At 45.4% G+C, this 19654-nt stretch overlaps 2 protein-coding genes across 13 annotated transcripts in view; both read right to left on the bottom strand.

Annotated features, from left to right (window-relative positions):
- The window catches only part of LOC141540420 (UDP-glucuronosyltransferase 1A6-like), a 75160-nt gene that overhangs the window by 7770 nt on the left and 47736 nt on the right, over window positions 1-19654 (bottom strand). Inside the window, exons 1-2 of one of the 12 annotated variants that reach the window (XM_074264465.1) lie at window positions 6288-7013; window positions 4274-4399 (exon numbers count right to left, since the gene is read on the bottom strand). The exons of 7 other annotated variants lie outside the window; for them this stretch is intronic. In XM_074264465.1, the coding sequence (XP_074120566.1) occupies window positions 4274-4399; window positions 6288-7013 (852 nt within the window). Of the gene's footprint in view, window positions 1-4273; window positions 5176-6161; window positions 7061-12356; window positions 13291-19654 lie in introns of those variants that run through there. 4 more of the 12 variants (XM_074264464.1, XM_074264455.1, XM_074264463.1 and 1 more) reach the window with 4 other exon arrangements.
- On the bottom strand, window positions 13950-17561 carry LOC141538804 (UDP-glucuronosyltransferase 1A5-like). The gene is made up of 2 exons (XM_074260627.1): window positions 16694-17561; window positions 13950-14065 (listed from the first exon to the last, which is right to left on the bottom strand). Exons 1-2 carry the CDS (start codon window positions 17559-17561, stop codon window positions 13950-13952), a joined length of 984 nt encoding a protein of 327 aa, XP_074116728.1.

Below are 19654 nucleotides of genomic sequence, written 5' to 3'. Positions count from 1 at the left end.
CTCTTGTACCTTTTTTGTTTGCTTTTTCAATATTTTATGAGTTCAATAGCTTTGTTTTCAATTTTATTAATCTCTCCTTTTCTTTTCAAAATTTCAAATTTGGTATTTAATTGGGTGTTTACATTTGTTCTTTTTCTGGCTTTTTTAGTTGCTTGCCCAATTCGTTGATCTTTTTCTCTATTTTATTTACATAAGCACCTAGAGATATAAAATTTGCCCTAATAACTGCTTTGGCTGCACCTCACAAATTTTAGTATGTTGTCTCATTGTTGTCATTCTCTTGAATTAAATTATAAATTATTTCTATGGTTTGTTGTTTCATCTACTCATTCTTCAGGATTAGATTATTTGGTTTTGAATTAATTTTTTACCTATTTTCACCTGTTCCTTTACTACATGTAATTTTTTTTGCATCATGATCTGAAAAGGATGCATTTATTATTTCTGCCTTTCTGCATTTGATTTTGAGGTTTTTATATCCCAATACATGGTCAATTTTTGTGTAGGTTCCATATATCACTGAAAAAAAGTATATTCCTTTCTGTCCCCATTCAATTTTCTCCAAAAGTCTATCATATCTAACTTTCCTAAAATTCTATTTACTTTATTCTTTCTTATTTATTTTGTGGTTCAATTTATCTAGTTCCGAGAGAGGGAGGTTGAGGTCCTCCACTAGTATAATTTCATTGTCTATTTCTTCTTACAACTCTCTTAACTTCTCCTCTAAGAAAGTGGATGCTATGGCATTTAATACATATATGTTTAGTATTGATATTATTTCATTATGTATGTTACCCTTTAGCAAAATGTAGTTTCTTTCCTTATCTTTTTTAATTAGATCTAGTTTTGCTTTTGCTTAATCTGAGATCTGAATCTCTACCTCTTTTTTTTTTTAATTCAACTGAAGCATAATAGATTTTTCTCCAGTCTTTTATCTTTACTCTGTATGTATCTCTCTACTTTAAATATATTTCTTGTAAACAACATATTCTAAAATTCTGGCTTTTTATCCAATCTGGTCTCTGCTTCTGTTTTATGGGAGAGTTTATCCCATTCACATTCACAGTTAGCTTTTTCAATATTTTAAAATAAAGATGTTTTATTAATGCTCTTTATTACATCACGACATGTCCTAAGGTATCAGAGTCCACTGTGTGAAAAGTTCATCAGAAGATGAGACTAGCACTGAGTTATTATATTTTACAATTTTATCTAAATCTCATCACAAATCCATAAGGATGGTGAATTCTATTTTTAGATTAAAAAAAGGTCTCAGAAATTAAATACTCACCTAGTAAGTAAATAAAGCCGAATCCCTGTTCCCTAGGCAAATCCCATTCTGAACACTGTGTTCACTTCGTAGGGGAGAATGATATGCTGGAATGTGTTAAATACCAGGATGGTGAGGAACCTGTTCTGTCATGCCTCTGAGGATGGGACTAAGGTACTGGAGCTATTTTGTTTTATGAAGACTGGGAAGCAAATAACAGCTATCTTCAAATATTAAAAGAAGGATTTCCTTTGTTCTTTTATCCCAAGAATCAAAGAATTTATCAAGAAGCACTTAATAAGCAGCTACCTTGTGACAGGCACCATGTAGGGTCCTGGGAATGCAAAGAAACAGTCTCTGGTCCTAAGGAACTTAGATTTTACTAGCAAATGATAAAACTAGGATGGATGGGGGAAGTCAGAAGGGAGGCAAGTTTGAGCCCAACCTAAGAAGAAACTTCCCGATAATTTGAACTGCACCCAAAAAACATGGTCTCTCTCACTGTGTAGCAAGTTTTCTGTCATAGAAGCCTACAAAACAGGACAACTATCCATCATAGGGCAGATCTGATAGGATCATAGAATCTATGGGAGTGGAAGGCACTTCTTTGGGCATCAAATCCAGCCCCCTTATTTACCCAGGGAGAATAAGGGACTTGTCCAAGATCTCACAGGAAATAGGAGACAAGATTAAATGTTAGGCAAGCATTGGGTGAGATGATATCTGGGTTTCCTTTCACAACCACAGTCCTAGGATTCCATGACCTTGACTCAAGATCCCACTCTCTGTCAGTTCATTCTATCAGCTTGTCCAGGAAGACAATCTCCAACTCTTCTAGAGAAGGTCTTGAAGGATGATCCTGCCTTGCTCCATGTGCATCCAAACTTGAAAATGTTTAAATAGCCCAGATATTTGTTTGAGGGGAGGAAGAGAATGCTAACTTGCTAGAAGAGAAGGAGCAGAAGTCCAGCCCCAAATATAAATGGCAGTATTCCATTGATTCACAGCATCTTAGTGTTCGGGGGCCTTTTTCTGGGGAAGCAACTTTTGGGGAAACTGAGTGCTTGAGGAGAACCTCTAGAAGTTCCTGCAGTTAATGACTACAGCAATTTGGGGCAGTATTTGCTCACAAATACATTTGCACTGATCTCTCACGGTTGTTCTTAGCGGTAAACAAAAATGTATTTAGTATTGCCTTTGTGTGAGACAAAGCCGCTAGGGGACACCATAGAACATCTTGAACCAGAGCTTGAAGTCAGGAAGACTCATCTTCCTGAGCTCAAATCCTGCCTCAGATACTTTCTAGCTATGTGACCTTGGTCTGGTCACTTCACCCTGTTTGCTTCAGTTATTTCATCTACAAAATGATCTAGAGAAAGCCATGACTATCCCCTCCAGTATGTCTGTCAAGAAAACCTCAAATGGGTCTAAGAAGAGTCAAATATGACTAAAACAACTCATAAACAATCTATATGAGACATGGTGCTAAGTACTGAGAATACAGAGAGGCAGAAAGAAAGTCTTTGCCTTCCGAGAGCTTCCAATCCAGTGGGGAAGACAATGCAAGAAAGGGAGAAGGAGACATTTATTATATTTATATCACCATCATTGGGCAGCTCCACGGTGCAGGGGATAGAGCACAGAACCTGGACTCAGGAAGACCTGAGATGCTTACAAGCTACATGGTCCTGGGCAACTTATTTAGTTTTTGCTTCCCTCAGTTTCCTCATCTGTAAAATGGGGATAATAACTTCCTGGAATTCTTGTAACAATTTAACAATTATTAAAATAAAACAAGATGTTTGTAATGTGCTTCAGAAATTTAAAAATACTCCACAAATGCTAGTGATTGCTATTATTATTATTGTAATTCTGTGACCACCAGCTTTATCAAGAAACAATGCAGTCAGTGCTCTGGAAATTGGAGCATCAGAGCTGTTGACAAAAGACTTGGGCTTGAATTCCTGCTTTCCACAAAAATGTTTCATCATGGGCAAGTTATTAACTTATTATTTGCATCTTGGAGCCCTCCTACCTGGTAATAATAGCTACAGTAATAATGGCGATAAGGATGATAGCTACAATGTTTATTTGCTCTGTGCTGAGACAGCTCAGCACCTTCCTTAAACCCTCCCTCAATCCTGGAAAACTTTGCCCAGCTTTCTGACTGTCTATCCCTCCCACGCTCGCCCTTCCTCCCAGCCCCATGTATTCAGAGTGCAATGGGTAGTTCTACTCGGTATCCACAACTCCTGGATTCTTTTGTGAGGATAAAGGAGAAAATGGAGGCAGCAGGCTTTAAACACCTGACGCCTTCTGCATAAAGGAATCAAACAGTTCTCCTGGAAGAGCCCAGAGAGAGCCGAGCTAAGTGTTGAGAGCTGTCCCGTCCAGGGCCTTGGGGTGGGGGCCAGAATCTAGGCTGGCAGAATCTTGCTCCATGCTTGGCCAGATGCTGAGCCCTCAGGGATACCTCCATATCTGACTGACTGACCAGAGGGCTGAGGAAGAGGCAGAGAGGAGAAGGGGATCACTGGAGAAGCCCCCATTTTAGAGCACATAAAAGGAAAAAGGGACTGACACAGGAGGGCTCTGTGGTCCCCTGGGTCACCAAGACAGCAGCCAGGTCCCATCTTGGAACCAAAGCCAAATTCAGCCAAAGTCACAAGCTATTTGCACAAAAAAGACACAGGAAGCCTTTAAAGCAGGAGAGGAGAAAACTCCGGCCTCCTCCAAGTGCCTGAGCTAAGCAAGGCAGACATCCAAGGGAAGGCAGTTCAGGGGGGTCCTAATGCTTGCCCTGCTCCACAAAACCTCAGAGAGGTAACTTTTCCTGTCCGATGCCCACTTGTCCTAGGGGTGATAAGAACACGATCCTGCATCCGAGGACTTCTTTGGACTGTTGCTCAGCCAAGCCGAGCTACTCCGAGAACACCAGCAGGACAACGGGCAAGCAAAGAGCATCGTTACCTGGCCCAAGTCTCTCAGGCAGGAGGCACTCACCTGAGATAACGGTTTTGTATAAGCGCAGTTGATTCCCCCAATGAAAATCATGTTGGGCATGATTGGCCTGGGGTACTCTTTTACAAAATCACTTCTCAGAAGCCAAATGGATCCATAGCTCAGAAGCTCCATCAAAGTCACCTCTCTCTTCAGGAGATCAGAAGCCAGGTGCACATATGGGGAGTACACGAAATCACAAAGAAAAACTTGGACTAGAGCGAGCAGCATGTTTTTAACTCGTTGCAAAAACGTCATGCGATCGGTGTTCAGAGAGAACCCCCGAGGAACGTAGGAAGGAGGGCAGGGGCCCTGTGTGGCAGCAGAGTCTAAACTGCATGGCAGTCCGTGCAAAAAGTAGACAGCGGGCAGAGAGAGGTACTTGGCCACGATCGGGCCACATGGCAGGAAAGGGTCGGTGAACACAGCATCAAAGTGCTCGTCCCCAAGCTCAGTCATCAGCTCCTTGTTGTGAACCAAGTGAGAGCAGACTGACAGAAGTAAAGCTGCGGTGGTTTTTAATCTCTCCCGCGTTTTGAAAAAATTTTCCCAAAATGGTAATTTTTCGAAAATTTCATGATTCATCTGACGGAACTGGGACTCCAAATCTTCCCGTTGGAAGGGCACTGGATAGCGCGTGAGGTTATAAAACGACCCTTCCTTAATATGGAGAGTCACGGCAGGGGCCACCACCACGATCTCGTGTCCTCGTTGATGCATTTCCTGAAGGACCCCGTGCATACTGAGCCAGTGACTGCCATCATGGGGAACCACCAGCAACTTGCCCGCCTTGGCCAACGCCAAGCAACAAGTCCAAAGAAATAGGGCATACCGAGGCTGTAGTCCTCCAGACATCTCCCCGGCGATCTGACCTAAGCCACGGGAAGCCCGATCCTCTCCAAGTACTTTGCCCAGTACTTCTGCCTACTTCTCCTGCTACAGAACTAATCTAAGTTAATGTTTAATCGGGAAGACAAAGAGTCGAGTCACGTAGAAGTTAAAGAGTGCCCAAGAGTGCAGATTTACTGGACCTGTAGGTGTTATCTGGTGTTCTCTCACCTTGGGATGCTCTGATGTGAAAGCGACATGCTGGGCCTTGGGAGGCAAGGGATTAGTAACTCATCAGTATGGGAACTTCCTCCATGAGGACAAATCCCAGGCCTTCCTACCTAGGGTCTCCCAGAAATCCTCCAGAGGAGACAGTTAATGCACAGTTAATTCTAGTTCAATTTATCCCATGCATATTTTGCTTATGCATAGATGTTTGCATGTTCTCTTTCCATTAAGAGCTCCATGAGGGCAGGGACTACTGTTCCTCTTGTCGACTTTCTTTGTATCTTTAGTGCTGAGTATATTACTTGGAATTTAGTAAGTGCTTAATAAATGCTTGTTCCCTGACTGACTGGGGAGGAGTGGGCGTCTACACAGGTACATCTGAAACCCAATATGGATGAGAACACTTTACGGTCAAGCATTAATACAACATATCATCATATCATACAATTAATAATAATCTATTACTAACCATCAATTAATCCAATTAACTTAGCCAAGAGGTTTGTAAGATAGGGAGGACTGTCCTAGACAGCCCAGTGATTCTGAAAAACCAGCATTTCGGTGGGCATCAGGGATGTGCAGCTACTGGACAGCAGTGTCATCCCCACCCTGAAAATTATACTCTATTTATTTTCTATAAGCATTCTGTATTTACTTATCTGTGATTCCACTGTATCTTCTGAGAAGGCTGTAAGCTTCCTGGGGTCGGGGAGTCTCTCGTTTTCATACTGGCATCTTGAGTGCCAAGGAAAGCACTGGGCATGCAGTTGGCACTGGAACAAGTACTTGATTGAGAGGCTCAGAGGAAAGGGAATCCATTTGCTCAAGTACCCACCTGAGATAACGGCTTTTTGTAAACACAGAGGACACCCCCCACAAAAACCATGTTGGGCATGACTGGCTTGGGATACTCCTTCACAAAGTCACTTTCCAGCAGCCAAATCGATCCATGGCTCAGAACGTCCACAATGGTCACCTTTCTGTCAAGGAGTTCAGAGGCGAGACGCTCATAGGGAGAATAGACAAAATTGCAAAGAAAGACTTGGGCCATGGTGAGCGCCATGTTTTTCACCCGCTGCCCAAACGTCATGTGGTCTGTGTGGCCAGAGAAGCTTCTTGGGATATACGAGGAGGGGTTGGGACATCGCATGCTGACCAAGTCAAGGTTACATGGCATTCCCTGACCAAAGTAGACGGCAGGAAGAGAGAGGTATTTGGCTACAATTGGACCACAGGGAAGAAACGGATTAGTGAAAACTGCATCAAAATACATGTCTTCCAGGCGGGTCATCAGCTCCTTATTGTAGACCAAATGGGAACAGGCAGTAAAAAGCAAATCAGAGTTATTTTTCATCCTTTCCATCGTTCTGGAAAAAGTCTCCCACACTGTTAACTTCTCAAAGGGATCATTTTGAATCCACTGAAAACTGACCTCCAGATCCTCCTTCCGGTACGGCACTGGATACCGTCTGAGGTCATAAAATGTGGCTTCTTGGATAAGAGCAGTCACTTCAGGGGCAATCACCACGATTTTGTGTCCTTTGACGTGCAGCTCCTTAAGGACCCCACGCAGACTGAGCCAGTGGCTGCCATCCACTGGAATCACCAGCAACTTTCCCCCTTCTGCCCACCTCAAACAGGACACCCAAAGGAGGAGTCCCAGAGCCCTGGAATACTGAGCAGTCATCTCTCCCTCAATCTACCATTTGCTTCAGGCTGCTGCTCTCTAGATCCAAGATCTTTGCTCTTTAATCTCCCTGTAATTTTCTATTTCCTCGTATCTGTATACCAAGTTAATATTTAGCCAAGTTCCATGATTGCCCTTAGTGATAAAAGGTAAATAAACTACAAAGAGCAAGGAATTTACTTTTAAAAGCTGGAGAGTGGTAAAGGTGCTGGGGGTGCCCTCCCGTGTCAAGCTGCCCAAATAGGACGGTTATGCTGCGTTATGGCTTTCCACCCCCAGATTGCTATAGAGCCTTATCCCTGTACATATTCTGCCCCCGGAACAGAGATCGCCCCGCATTCCCAGCTTCTCATTACAAATCCTTCTTGCCATGTGGTTCTATGAATCCTGGTGAGAGGAAGCTTTTTGTGGAGGTCTAACCTTCTGGGAAAACCTATGTAGTTCCAGGCCGGTTCTATTGGCTCCTTGATGATGCCTTTTAGACCCTGAAGTCGGAACCAAAACTGAGAGAGTCCGTTATTAACAACCCTTTATGCTAAATCAAGTGGAAGAGATCCCGAGCAACCAGACATGCAAAGAGCCAAGAATTGAACGTAGAATCCTCTGATCATAGATTTGGGGCTGAAAATGCCCTTTTACTGACATAGCTGGTCCAGCTGGTTTATAAATGTTCCACGTGAGGCACCTGTGAGATGGAGTGATGGGCCCAATGTCACCCAAGTGAGTGAGTGGCAGGGACAGGATTAGGACCCAGGTCCACTGTGCCACACTGCCTCTCTGTTGGATTGTATGAAATCTCTTTTTTTTTCTTCTAAGGCTGGGGTTAAGTGACTTGCCCAGGGTCACACAGCTAGGAAGTGTTAAGTGTCTGAGACCAGATTTGAACTCGGGTCCTCCTGACTTCAGGGCTGGTGCTCGATCCACTGCGCCACCTAGCTGCCCCTGGATTGTATGAAATCTCCAAAGTCAAGGGCATAGGAGAGAATATTCTGATTCAAGAGACAAGAGGACTTTAAATAGTCAAGCATTAACACAGCATATCATCATATTATATAATGAATAAAGACAACTAATCATCCATTAATCTGATTAATTTAGCCAATTTATCTTACAAAGATAAAAACCTCAGATATTTCAAACTGAGGGACGTGGGCAAGTCATTTAAGATCTAAATGTCTCAAGAAAGTCCCTAGGGCTGATCTTTGAAGTCACTGAGGGTGGCTTCTGTCAATGGAGGGTGTTCCCACACAAGGAGCACCCTTGCTGATAAAATGACAGATCCCCCTTGTGGTCTGTGCACGATGCCAGTTCTGAAAGTTTGTCCCCCAAACCCATCAGAGTCTGCACCCTGACTGGATAGAATGTGTCCCGTGCCTCTCTTCAAGGGGCGGAAGCACATGGATCACCATTTGTAACTTGCCCAAAGAACACATTTCCCAATAATTTAGGTCTTGCTCTGAGGTACAAACACCTTTGCAAGAATCCTCCCACCCCTTATTTTGGGGGAGACGGAAGAGAACCTGTAGAGCATAATCCCTGAAATCTCGGCCCAGGGCCACATTCAGGCGAACTGCAGCTAATGCCTTCGGGGGCTTTTCTGACACTTTCTGGACCTTGTATACAATGATGGCAACATCCCTAACTGAGAAAGCTCCTTGAGGGCAGGAATAATTCCCCTTTTGTATTTGCATCCTCAGCACTTAGCAAAGATCTTGGCAGGGAGTAAGTCCACATAAGTGCTCCCTAATGGAGCTGGTTGGATGAAAACCAGCTTGGTTTTTTGGTCATGTTCCCCCACACAGCACAATTGCTGGCACATGGTAACTGCTTTGTAGATTTGTTTATAGATTTTACATGATGATTTACATATATATTTGATATTACATATTATATATTATATATAATATATATTAAATATATATAAATAATATATAGATATAGATATTATATATTTTATATATATTATATATATATATTTGACCTCTCATATTAGAATCCTCCCATCCACAGCCCACGTCTCCCTCTCTTCCCTCCTCCACATCCCCACCGTGATGACCCTCCAGCCTCTGGGCCTTTTACATGCTTCAAGCACTTCACTCCACGGACCTCCAAAAGTGGAGGAAAGGGCCATGAAGATGTTTGCGAGGGAAAGATTTTGGGAAGTTTTTATCCAACAAGTCAAAGAGACGACGCCTTAGGAGTAAAGACCACGGGATCCCTTTTGGACCGAGAGGGTTTCACCTCAGGTTTCACGGGTCAGGGCGCCCACCGCAGCTGCCCTCATGGAGGGGCTCCCTTTCCCCACACTCACAGCCTGGCGCCCGGAGAGGGGGCCTCCTCAGAAGCACAGGGGCAAGTGTGTGTGTTTGCGCCTTGGTTTCCCTGGTTCCCTCGGGTCTCAGCTCACACCTCAGGAGGCTTTCTTCTGCTCCTCAGTCCAATACAGTGCCCGCCCTGTGGCAGGTACCTAATGATGGCCTGTCACTCAGGGGCTCAGCTTCTGAGACTCTTATCTAAGGCTAAGAGTGAAGGAGGAATTGCCATTGGTTTAGGTGGAGGGAGTTTCCACCCCAAAGAACTCATCCCAAAACAAATAAACAGAAACCTTTCACCAAGGCCATGGAAGGATGGGCTCCCTTTGGCCTCCGGATGGCCATCCCCATCTCCCCCTGCTCATTGGCCTGAGGCTGGGGGTTTGGCACTGGGCCTGGCCTCAGGAGGACAGGGTGGGACAGTTACCAGATGGACAAATCCACCTCAGTTTCCTCCAGGGCAGATGGAGCTAATTATCCCAGGCAGCTCCAGAGAGAGAATGGCTAGAAAGGGCTTTCTGGAGGGAGCTCTGCTGGAGGGGGGGGTTGTGCTGTTCTCTCCCTCCCAGTGAGGAAGCAGGATGGAGACCCCTGAATGGTGGGTGTGAAGGCAGCAGCAAGGGGCAGGCCTGGGGTCCTGCAGGGGCAGGTTTGGCAGATATTATGGGTTACAAACAAGACTGGATCCTGCCCTCTAAGCGTCCCGAGGGCATTGGGATCCTGAGCTCTCAAACAGCCATGATACCAAGATAGTGGCAGACAAGGGGGAGAGCCGCTACAAAGTAATTCAGAGGGAGAAATGGACAGACAGGATTTGTCATTAGCCAGATGGATTAAGGGGATGGGTGGGACTGAAAGAGAGTGAACAGTCAAGTATAGCAGCCTGGGAGGCTGGGGGGCAACAGGAAGTGAGGAGGAGAGAAAGGTTTGGAGGGAAAGAGGGAGTTCTGCTTGGAGCATGATATGTTCAAGAGACATCCAGCCGGACGTGTGCAAGAGGCTGTTGGAGATCAGCACAGAGGTTAAGGCTGGATGGGGAATATGAGAATCAGCAGCCTAGAGATAGGATATGAAACCATGGGGAACGATGGGATCGCTCGGTGAGCGAGGGGGAGAGGGCCCAGGCCCGAGTCTCGTGGGACGCCCATGGTAAGGAGCATGGCCTGCATGGTGATCCAGCAAAGGAGGAGGGAGGGAGGAGAACCAGGAAAGTAAAGTAGGAGGACCAGGGGAGTGAAGGAGGAGGAGCCTGATGATGAAGGAGACCCAGAAGTTTGGGGTCTGATGAACCATCTTTGGGCCTGGCAATGAGGACGTCATTGATAACTGGAAGAGGGCAGTTTGGGTTGAAAGAGGCTGCTGAATCTTTCCTTAGAAAGAGAGGAGAGTGGAAGAAGTGATTTCTGGGCTCCCCGATCTGCAGTTAGGAAGTCTAAGAAATTCAAACAAAATGGAATAGGAGTATCATTGATTTTATTCTTGTTTGTCCTTCAAAGAAGGGCCATGACACCAGGGGGGTGATGCCATGACATGCAAGTGAGTTGTATTTCAGTGAGGGAGGGGTGGGCAAGGTCATGCCTCAGTTTCCCCTCCAGAACCATATGGGTCAGTGGCCAGAGGTAAATCAGAATGACTGGAGATAGCTCTGGATGCAGTGGGAGACCTTGGCCTTTTTAAGGTCTTCAATATTTCTCATTTTGAATGAGGTTGCAACCATTCAATGATTAAGCAGAAATTCTCTGGAGAGACAGGATGGAGCTGTGAAGAGCGGCCTAATAGCTAGGGTTCCTGAATCTTTTCCCTCCATTGATTCAAAACTAGGTTACTTAGGAGTCATCAAGTCCAGGTTTCTCATTTTATAGATGAAGAAAGTAAACAGAAAGAGATAAGTGGGGTTTCCCAGATAATATCTGAGGTGAAAGTTTATTTTTCATACAGTCACAGATTGACAACTTATAGACATCTAGTCCAATCTTCTTCCTTGTCTTACAAAAGAGGAAAGAAACAAAGTAACTAATGATTTTTCTGGAATTGCATAACTAACATGGAAGCATATTAAAACCTGCTTTTTAGTTCAACTGAAAATGTTAAAAAAATATATATTCAGAACAGTGGCTAGAACAAAAATTAAGGCCTACCTCTTAGTGGATTAAAGGAGATAAACGTTTTTGGGTCTTATAAATTCTATCACCTAAGGGAAGTGACTTTAAGTTATTTAGAAAAAAGCTTCTTAAACTATGGATCCCAATGCTTTATTATAGCCTATAGGATCATGTAACACAGGTATTGTGAAAAGATGGCAACAGTTATCATAATTCCTGAATTAAATTCTTTATGTAAAAATAAACAAGCACATCCATCTCATTAGTATGCATTTGCTTTCATTTTTCAAAAATGGTAAAATTATATGTATACTAAAGAATTGTTTTAAATTGTTTTAAAATAAACTTTATGATTTATTATCAATAAAAAAAAGAAAGAGAGGAGAGGAGGAGGAGACTTGTTGTGAGGCCTTCTCAAGTCAATTAGCCACAGAACCTCAGAGAGATACAGGACAGGAATCACCAAGGGGGAGGATCAAAGGAGGAGGCTATTTGGAAGAGGGGGAAGAGATGGGTCTGTCTGTAGGCAATGGGGAAATAGCCAAAAATTAGGGAAAATTAGTACGAGAGGAGGAATGCTGTGGAGGCAGGAGGAAGGGGATCACTTGTATAGGCAGAGGGTCTCCCACAGAGCAGTAGATCTCGAACTAGCTCAAGGTTTCCTGATTCCCTGAGACCCCAAATCAATGAGGAAACAAAGAAACCAGTGCAAAGAGCTGTTTGCAAGCAAATCCCAACTCTACCAGCATCTCTAATTTGCCTCTACAGCTCCACTCAGTTCAGGAAATGTTAGAGGACTTACAGTGATTTGATGGGACCACCATGGATCCCCTCACTTTTGGACACTGATTAAAAACAGTCAAGTTTTCTCTCAAAAACCAGAAAACCAAATGAGCCCCTGGCTGGCTGGCCAAGGTATACATACCAACCTGGGAGAGCCGCTTGTTACTGGCACAGTTGATGCCTCCAATGAAGATCATATTGGGCATGACTGGTTTGGGATAATCCATCACAAAGTCTGCTCTCACGAGCCACACAGATGCATGACTTAGGACATCCACTATACTCAGGTCTCTCTGAAGGACTTCTGAAGCCAGGCTTGCAAAAGTCGAGTACAGGAAATGGCACACCACATTCTGGGGCAAAGCGAATAGAATGTTCTTCACCCGCTGGAGGAACGTCATCCGGTCCGTGTTTTCTGTGGCCATTCTGGGGATATAGGAGGATGGGTCAGGGCACCGAGTGCTTTCAGTGTCTAAGCCGCATGGAACTCCTCGCAAGAAATAAACAGTTGGAATGGACAGATACTGTGCCAGAATGGCTCCACAGGGAATAACTGGATCAGTTAAAATGGCATCATAGTGGGTCTCTTCCAGGGATTTCATCAGTTCCTTGTTGTACACTAATTCTCTACAAAAGCTAAGGTGCATATTAGTAAAGTTCTTCAGTATTGAAATTGTATCAAAAAATCTCTTCAGTAAAGGGTCCGGTTGTAATACTTTATGAATATTATTACGCATCATATCCTTGAAAAAGTCCTTGCTGAACGTGACTGGAAAGGTCTTCAAAGTGTAGTGCCGTCCTTCCCTGATGTGCAGGGAGAGCTCCGGGGCCACGACAGTAGTTTCGTGGCCTCTCAGACTGAGCTCCTGAATCACTTCCCGCATGCTGAGCCAGTGGCTGCCATCCACGGGGAACACCAGCAGCTTCCCTCCTTGGACAAAGCCCAGGCAGGCAGCCCAGAGAGCCAGCCACACCAGGGCCCAGGGCCATGACCGCAGCCCTCTGGCCATCGGGGCAAATCGAGGATCCCGGAGAAATCAAGTTCTTTAAACTCTGCTCTGTCCCCTGTCACAATCTGGCAGCTTTGGTAACTCTGCCTTATCTTTATGTGGGCATGGAAGCCACAAACTTAATGAGACAAAAGGCAATTGGAAGAGAGGTTGAACTTTTGCTTCTTCCCAAATATTATTGACTTCCTTAGATTAATTATTACAAGAAATCTCTCTGTCTCTCTGTGTCTCTGGTTCTTTCTGTCCCTCTCTCTGTATTTATCTGTTGAGCTCTCCTTCTCTGGATCAAAAATGTACTCTCTTGACAGTATTTGTAAGGCTAGATCAGGATTTCCAAGTCATCCTATCCAATCCCCCACTGTACAGAACAGAAACTGACTCGAGGGATTTGGTCCGGAGTTGGGCTGCCCACTCTTATTGCCACCTTGTTTCTATGGATCTGCCCAGTTTTCTCCAGTGAGTGCTCTCCATCACTTCTCCCTCCCTCCCTCGTTATGTGCTTCTTGTTCCTGCCCGACTTGACTTCTGCCGTGCACACTGATGTCCTCTCATTCTTGCTTGGATTTCTCTCTTCCTCTTTCTGCACTTTTCTTCTACTCCTCCTTTCTCTCTAGCTTCCCCTTAGGTTTTCTCTCTGAGTTTTATTGCTGAAAAATTTGAAGCTCTTTTGAGCCACCTATATTCAACCATTAGGTCCTGATTTAGAGAGTGGGATCCTCTAAGTCTTTCTCAGAACTCTGCAATCTGTTCTCTCAAAGTCTCTAGCATGTGTTTCTTTGGCCTCCGGATGGCCATCCCCATCTCCCCCTGCTCATTGGCCTGAGGCTGGGGGTGAGGCACTGGGCCTGGCCTCAGGAGGACAGGGTGGGATAGTTACCAGTTGGACAAATCCACCTCAGTTTCCTCCAGGGCAGATGGAGCTAATTATCCCAGGCAGCTCCAGAGAGAGAATGGCTAGAAAGGGCTTTCTGGAGGGAGCTCTGCTGGGGGTTGTGCTGTTCTCTCCCTCCCAGTGAGGAAGCAGGAAGGAGACCCCTGAATGGTGGGTGTGAAGGCAGCAGCAAGGGGCAGGCCTGGGGTCCTGCAGGGGCAGGTTTGGCAGATATTATGGGTTACAAACAAGACTGGATCCTGCCCTCTAAGCGTCCCAAGGGCATTGGGATCCTGAGCTCTCAAACAGCCATGATACCAAGATAGTGGCAGACAAGGGGGAGAGCCGCTACAAAGGTAATTCAGAGGGAGAAATGAACAGACAGGACTCGTCATTAGCCAGATGGATTAAGGGGATGGGTGGGACTGAAAGAGAGTGAACAGTCAAGTATAGCAGCCTGGGAGGCTGGGGGGCAACAGGAAGTGAGGAGGAGAGAAAGGTTTGGAGGGAAAGAGGGAGTTCTGCTTGGAGCATGATATGTTCAAGAGCCATCCAGCCGGACGTGTGCAAGAGGCTGTTGGAGATCAGCACAGAGGTTAAGGCTGGATGGGGAATATGAGAATCAGCAGCCTAGAGATAGGATATGAAACCATGGGGAACGATGGGATCGCTCGGTGAGCGAGGGGGAGAGGGCCCAGGCCCGAGTCTCGTGGGACGCCCATGGTAAGGAGCATGGCCTGCATGGTGATCCAGCAAAGGAGGCTGAGGATCAAGGAGGGAGGGAGGAGAACCAGGAAAGTAAAGTAGGAGGACCAGGGGAGTGAAGGAGGAGGAGCCTGATGATGAAGGAGACCCAGAAGTTTGGGGTCTGATGAACCATCTTTGGGCCTGGCAATGAGGACGTCATTGATAACTGGAAGAGGGCAGTTTGGGTTGAAAGAGGCTGCTGAGTCTTTCCTTAGAAAGAGAGGAGAGTGGAAGAAGTGATTTCTGGGCTCCCCGATCTGCAGTTAGGAAGTCTAAGAAATTCAAACAAAATGGAATAGGAGTATCATTGATTTTATTCTTGTTTGTCCTTCAAAGAAGGGCCATGACACCAGGGGGGTGATGCCATGACATGCAAGTGAGTTGTATTTCAGTGAGGGAGGGGTGGGCAAGGTCATGCCTCAGTTTCCCCTCCAGAACCATATGGGTCAGTGGCCAGAGGTAAATCAGAATGACTGGAGATGGCTCTGGATGCAGTGGGAGACCTTGGCCTTTTTAAGGTCTTCAATATTTCTCATTTTGAATGAGGTTGCAACCATTCAATGATTAAGCAGAAATTCTCTGGAGAGACAGGATGGAGCTGTGAAGAGCGGCCTAATAGCTAGGGTTCCTGAATCTTTTCCCTCCATTGATTCAAAACTAGGTTACTTAGGAGTCATCAAGTCCAGGTTTCTCATTTTATAGATGAAGAAAGTAAACAGAAAGAGATAAGTGGGGTTTCCCAGATAATATCTGAGGTGAAATTTTATTTTTCATACAGTCACAGATTGACAGTTTATAGACATCTAGTCCAATCTTCTTCCTTGTCTTACAAAAGAGGAAAGAAACAAAGTAACTAATGATTTTTCTGGAATTGCATAACTAACATGGAAGCATATTAAAACCTGCTTTTTAGTTCAACTGAAATGTTAAAAAAATATATTCAGAACAGTGGCTAGAACAAAAATTAAGGCCTACCTCTTAGTGGATTAAAGGAGATAAACGTTTTTGGGTCTTATAAATTCTATCACCTAAGGGAAGTGACTTTAAGTTATTTAGAAAAAAGCTTCTTAAACTATGGATCCCAATGCTTTATTATAGCCTATAGGATCATGTAACACAGGTATTGTGAAAAGATGGCAACAGTTATCATAATTCCTGAATTAAATTCTTTATGTAAAAATAAACAAGCACATCCATCTCATTAGTATGCATTTGCTTTCATATTTCAAAAGTGGTAAAATTATATGTATACTAAAGAATTGTTTTAAATTGTTTTAAAATAAACTTTATGATTTATTATCAATAAAAAAAAAGAAAGAGAGGAGAGGAGGAGGAGACTTGTTGTGAGGCCTTCTCAAGTCAATTAGCCACAGAACCTCAGAGAGATACAGGACAGGAATCACCAAGGGGGAGGATCAAAGGAGGAGGCTATTTGGAAGAGGGGGAAGAGATGGGTCTGTCTGTAGGCAATGGGGAAATAGCCAAAAATTAGGGAAAATTAGTACGAGAGGAGGAATGCTGTGGAGGCAGGTGGAAGGGGATCACTTGTATAGGCAGAGGGTCTCCCACAGAGCAGTAGATCTCGAACTAGCTCAAGGTTTCCTGATTCCCTGAGACCCCAAATCAATGAGGAAACAAAGAAACCAGTGCAAAGAGCTGTTTGCAAGCAAATCCCAACTCTACCAGCATCTCTAATTTGCCTCTACAGCTCCACTCAGTTCAGGAAATGTTAGAGGACTTGATGGGACCACCATGGATCCCCTCACTTTTGGACACTGATTAAAAACAGTCATGTTTTCTCCCAAAAGCCAGAAAACCAAATGAGCCCCTGGCTGGCTGGCCAAGGTATACATACCAACCTGGGAGAGCCGCTTGTTACTGGCACAGTTGATGCCCCCAATGAAGATCATATTGGGCATGACTGGTTTGGGATAATCCATCACAAAGTCTGTTCTCATGAGCCACACAGATCCATGACTTAGGACATCCACTATACTCAGGTCTCTCTGAAGGACTTCTGAAGCCAGGCTTGCAAAAGTCGAGTACAGGATATGGCACACCACATTCTGGGGCAAAGCGTATAGAATGTTCTTCACCCGCTGGAGGAACGTCATCCGGTCCGTGTTTTCTGTGGCCATTCTAGGGATATAGGAGAATGGCTCAGGGCACTGAGTGCTTTCAGTGTCTAAGCCGCATGGAACTCTTCGCAAGAAATAAACAGCTGGAATGGACAGATACTGTGCCAGAATGGCTCCACAGGGAATAACTGGATCAGTTAAAACGGCATCATAGTGGGTCTCTTCCAGGGATTTCATCAGTTCCTTGTTGTACACTAATTCTCTACAAAAGCTAAGGTGCATATTAGTAAAGTTCTTCAGAATTGGAATCCTATCAAAAAATCTCTTCAGTAAAGGGTCTGGTTGTAATACTTTATGAATATTATTACGCATCATATCCTTGAAAAAGTCCTTGCTGAACGTGACTGGAAAGGTCTTCAAAGTGTAGTGCCGTCCTTCCCTGATGTGCAGGGAGAGCTCCGGGGCCACGACAGTAGTTTCGTGGCCTCTCAGACTGAGCTCCTGAATCACTTTCTGCATGCTGAGCCAGTGGCTGCCATCCACGGGGAACACCAGCAGCTTCCCTCCTTGGACAAAGCCCAAGCAGGCAGCCCAGAGAACCAGCCTCGCCAGGGCCCAGGGCCATGATCGCAGCCCTCTGGCCATCGGGGCAAATCGAGGATCCCGGAGAAATCAAGTTCTTTAAACTCTGCTCTGTCCCCTGTCACAATCTGGCAGCTTTGGTAACTCTGCCTTATCTTTCTTTATGTGGGCATGGAAGCCACAAACTTAATGAGACAAAAGGCAATTGGAAGAGAGGTTGAACTTTTGCTTCTTCCCAAATATTATTGACTTCCTTAGATTAATTATTACAAGAAATCTCTCTGTCTCTCTGTGTCTCTGGTTCTTTCTGTCCCTCTCTCTGTATTTATCTGTTGAGCTCTCCTTCTCTGGATCAAAAATGTACTCTCTTGACAGTATTTGTAAGGCTAGATCAGGATTTCCAAGTCATCCTATCCAATCCCCCACTGTACAGAACAGAAACTGACTCGAGGGATTTGGTCCGGAGTTGGGCTGCCCACTCTTATTGCCACCTTGTTTCTATGGATCTGCCCAGTTTTCTCCAGTGAGTGCTCTCCATCACTTCTCCCTCCCTCCCTCGTTATGTGCTTCTTGCTCCTGCCCGACTTGACTTCTGCCGTGCACACTGATGTCCTCTCATTCTTGCTTGGATTTCTCTCTTCCTCTTTCTGCACTTTTCTTCTACTCCTCCTTTCTCTCTAGCTTCCCCTTAGGTTTTATTGCTGAAAAATTTGAAGCTCTTTTGAGCCACCTATATTCAACCATTAGGTCCTGATTTAGAGAGGGGGATCCTCTAAGTCTTTCTCAGAACTCTGCAATCTGTTCTCTCAAAGTCTCTAGCATGTGTTCCTTTGGCCTCCGGATGGCCATCCCCATCTCCCCCTGCTCATTGGCCTGAGGCTGGGGGTTTGGCACTGGGCCTGGCCTCAGGAGGACAGGGTGGGACAGTTACCAGTTGGACAAATCCACCTCAGTTTCCTCCAGGGCAGATGGAGCTAATTATCCCAGGCAGCTCCAGAGAGAGAATGGCTAGAAAGGGCTTTCTGGAGGGAGCTCTGCTGGGGTTTGTGCTGTTCTCTCCCTCCCAGTGAGGAAGCAGGAAGGAGACCCCTGAATGGTGGGTGTGAAGGCAGCAGCAAGGGGCAGGCCTGGGGTCCTGCAGGGGCAGGTTTGGCAGATATTATGGGTTACAAACAAGACTGGATCCTGCCCTCTAAGCGTCCCGAGGGCATTGGGATCCTGAGCTCTCAAACAGCCATGATACCAAGATAGTGGCAGACAAGGGGGAGAGCCGCTACAAAGTAATTCAGAGGGAGAAATGAACAGACAGGACTTGTCATTAGCCAGATGGATTAAGGGGGGTGGGTGGGACTGAAAGAGAGTGAACAGTCAAGTATAGCAGCCTGGGAGGCTGGGGGGCAACAGGAAGTGAGGAGGAGAGAAAGGTTTGGAGGGAAAAAGAGAGTTCTGCTTGGAGCATGATATGTTCAAGAGACATCCAGCCGGACGTGTGCAAGAGGCTGTTGGAGATCAGCACAGAGGTTAAGGCTGGATGGGGAATATGAGAATCAGCAGCCTAGAGATAGGATATGAAACCATGGGGAACGATGGGATCGCTCGGTGAGCGAGGGGGAGAGGGCCCAGGCCCGAGTCTCGTGGGACGCCCATGGTAAGGAGCATGGCCTGCATGGTGATCCAGCAAAGGAGGAGGGAGGGAGGAGAACCAGGAAAGTAAAGTAGGAGGACCAGGGGAGTGAAAGAGGAGGAGCCTGATGATGAAGGAGACCCAGAAGTTTGGGGTCTGATGAACCATCATTGGGCCTGGCAATGAGGACGTCATTGATAACTGGAAGAGGGCAGTTTGGGTTGAAAGAGGCTGCTGAGTCTTTCCTTAGAAAGAGAGGAGAGGAGGAGGAGACTTGTTGTGAGGCCTTCTCAAGTCAATTAGCCACAGAACCTCAGAGAGATACAGGACAGGAATCACCAAGGGGGAGGATCAAAGGAGGAGGCTATTTGGAAGAGGGGGAAGAGATGGGTCTGTCTGTAGGCAATGGGGAAATAGCCAAAAATTAGGGAAAATTAGTACGAGAGGAGGAATGCTGTGGAGGCAGGTGGAAGGGGATCACTTGTATAGGCAGAGGGTCTCCCACAGAGCAGTAGATCTCGAACTAGCTCAA

The sequence above is a fragment of the Sminthopsis crassicaudata genome, chromosome 4, assembly GCF_048593235.1.
Source record: "Sminthopsis crassicaudata isolate SCR6 chromosome 4, ASM4859323v1, whole genome shotgun sequence".
NCBI classification, from domain to species: domain Eukaryota; kingdom Metazoa; phylum Chordata; class Mammalia; order Dasyuromorphia; family Dasyuridae; genus Sminthopsis; species Sminthopsis crassicaudata.
Note: the sequence above shows the minus strand (reverse complement) of the source record. Positions and strands in the feature narration are given on the sequence as shown.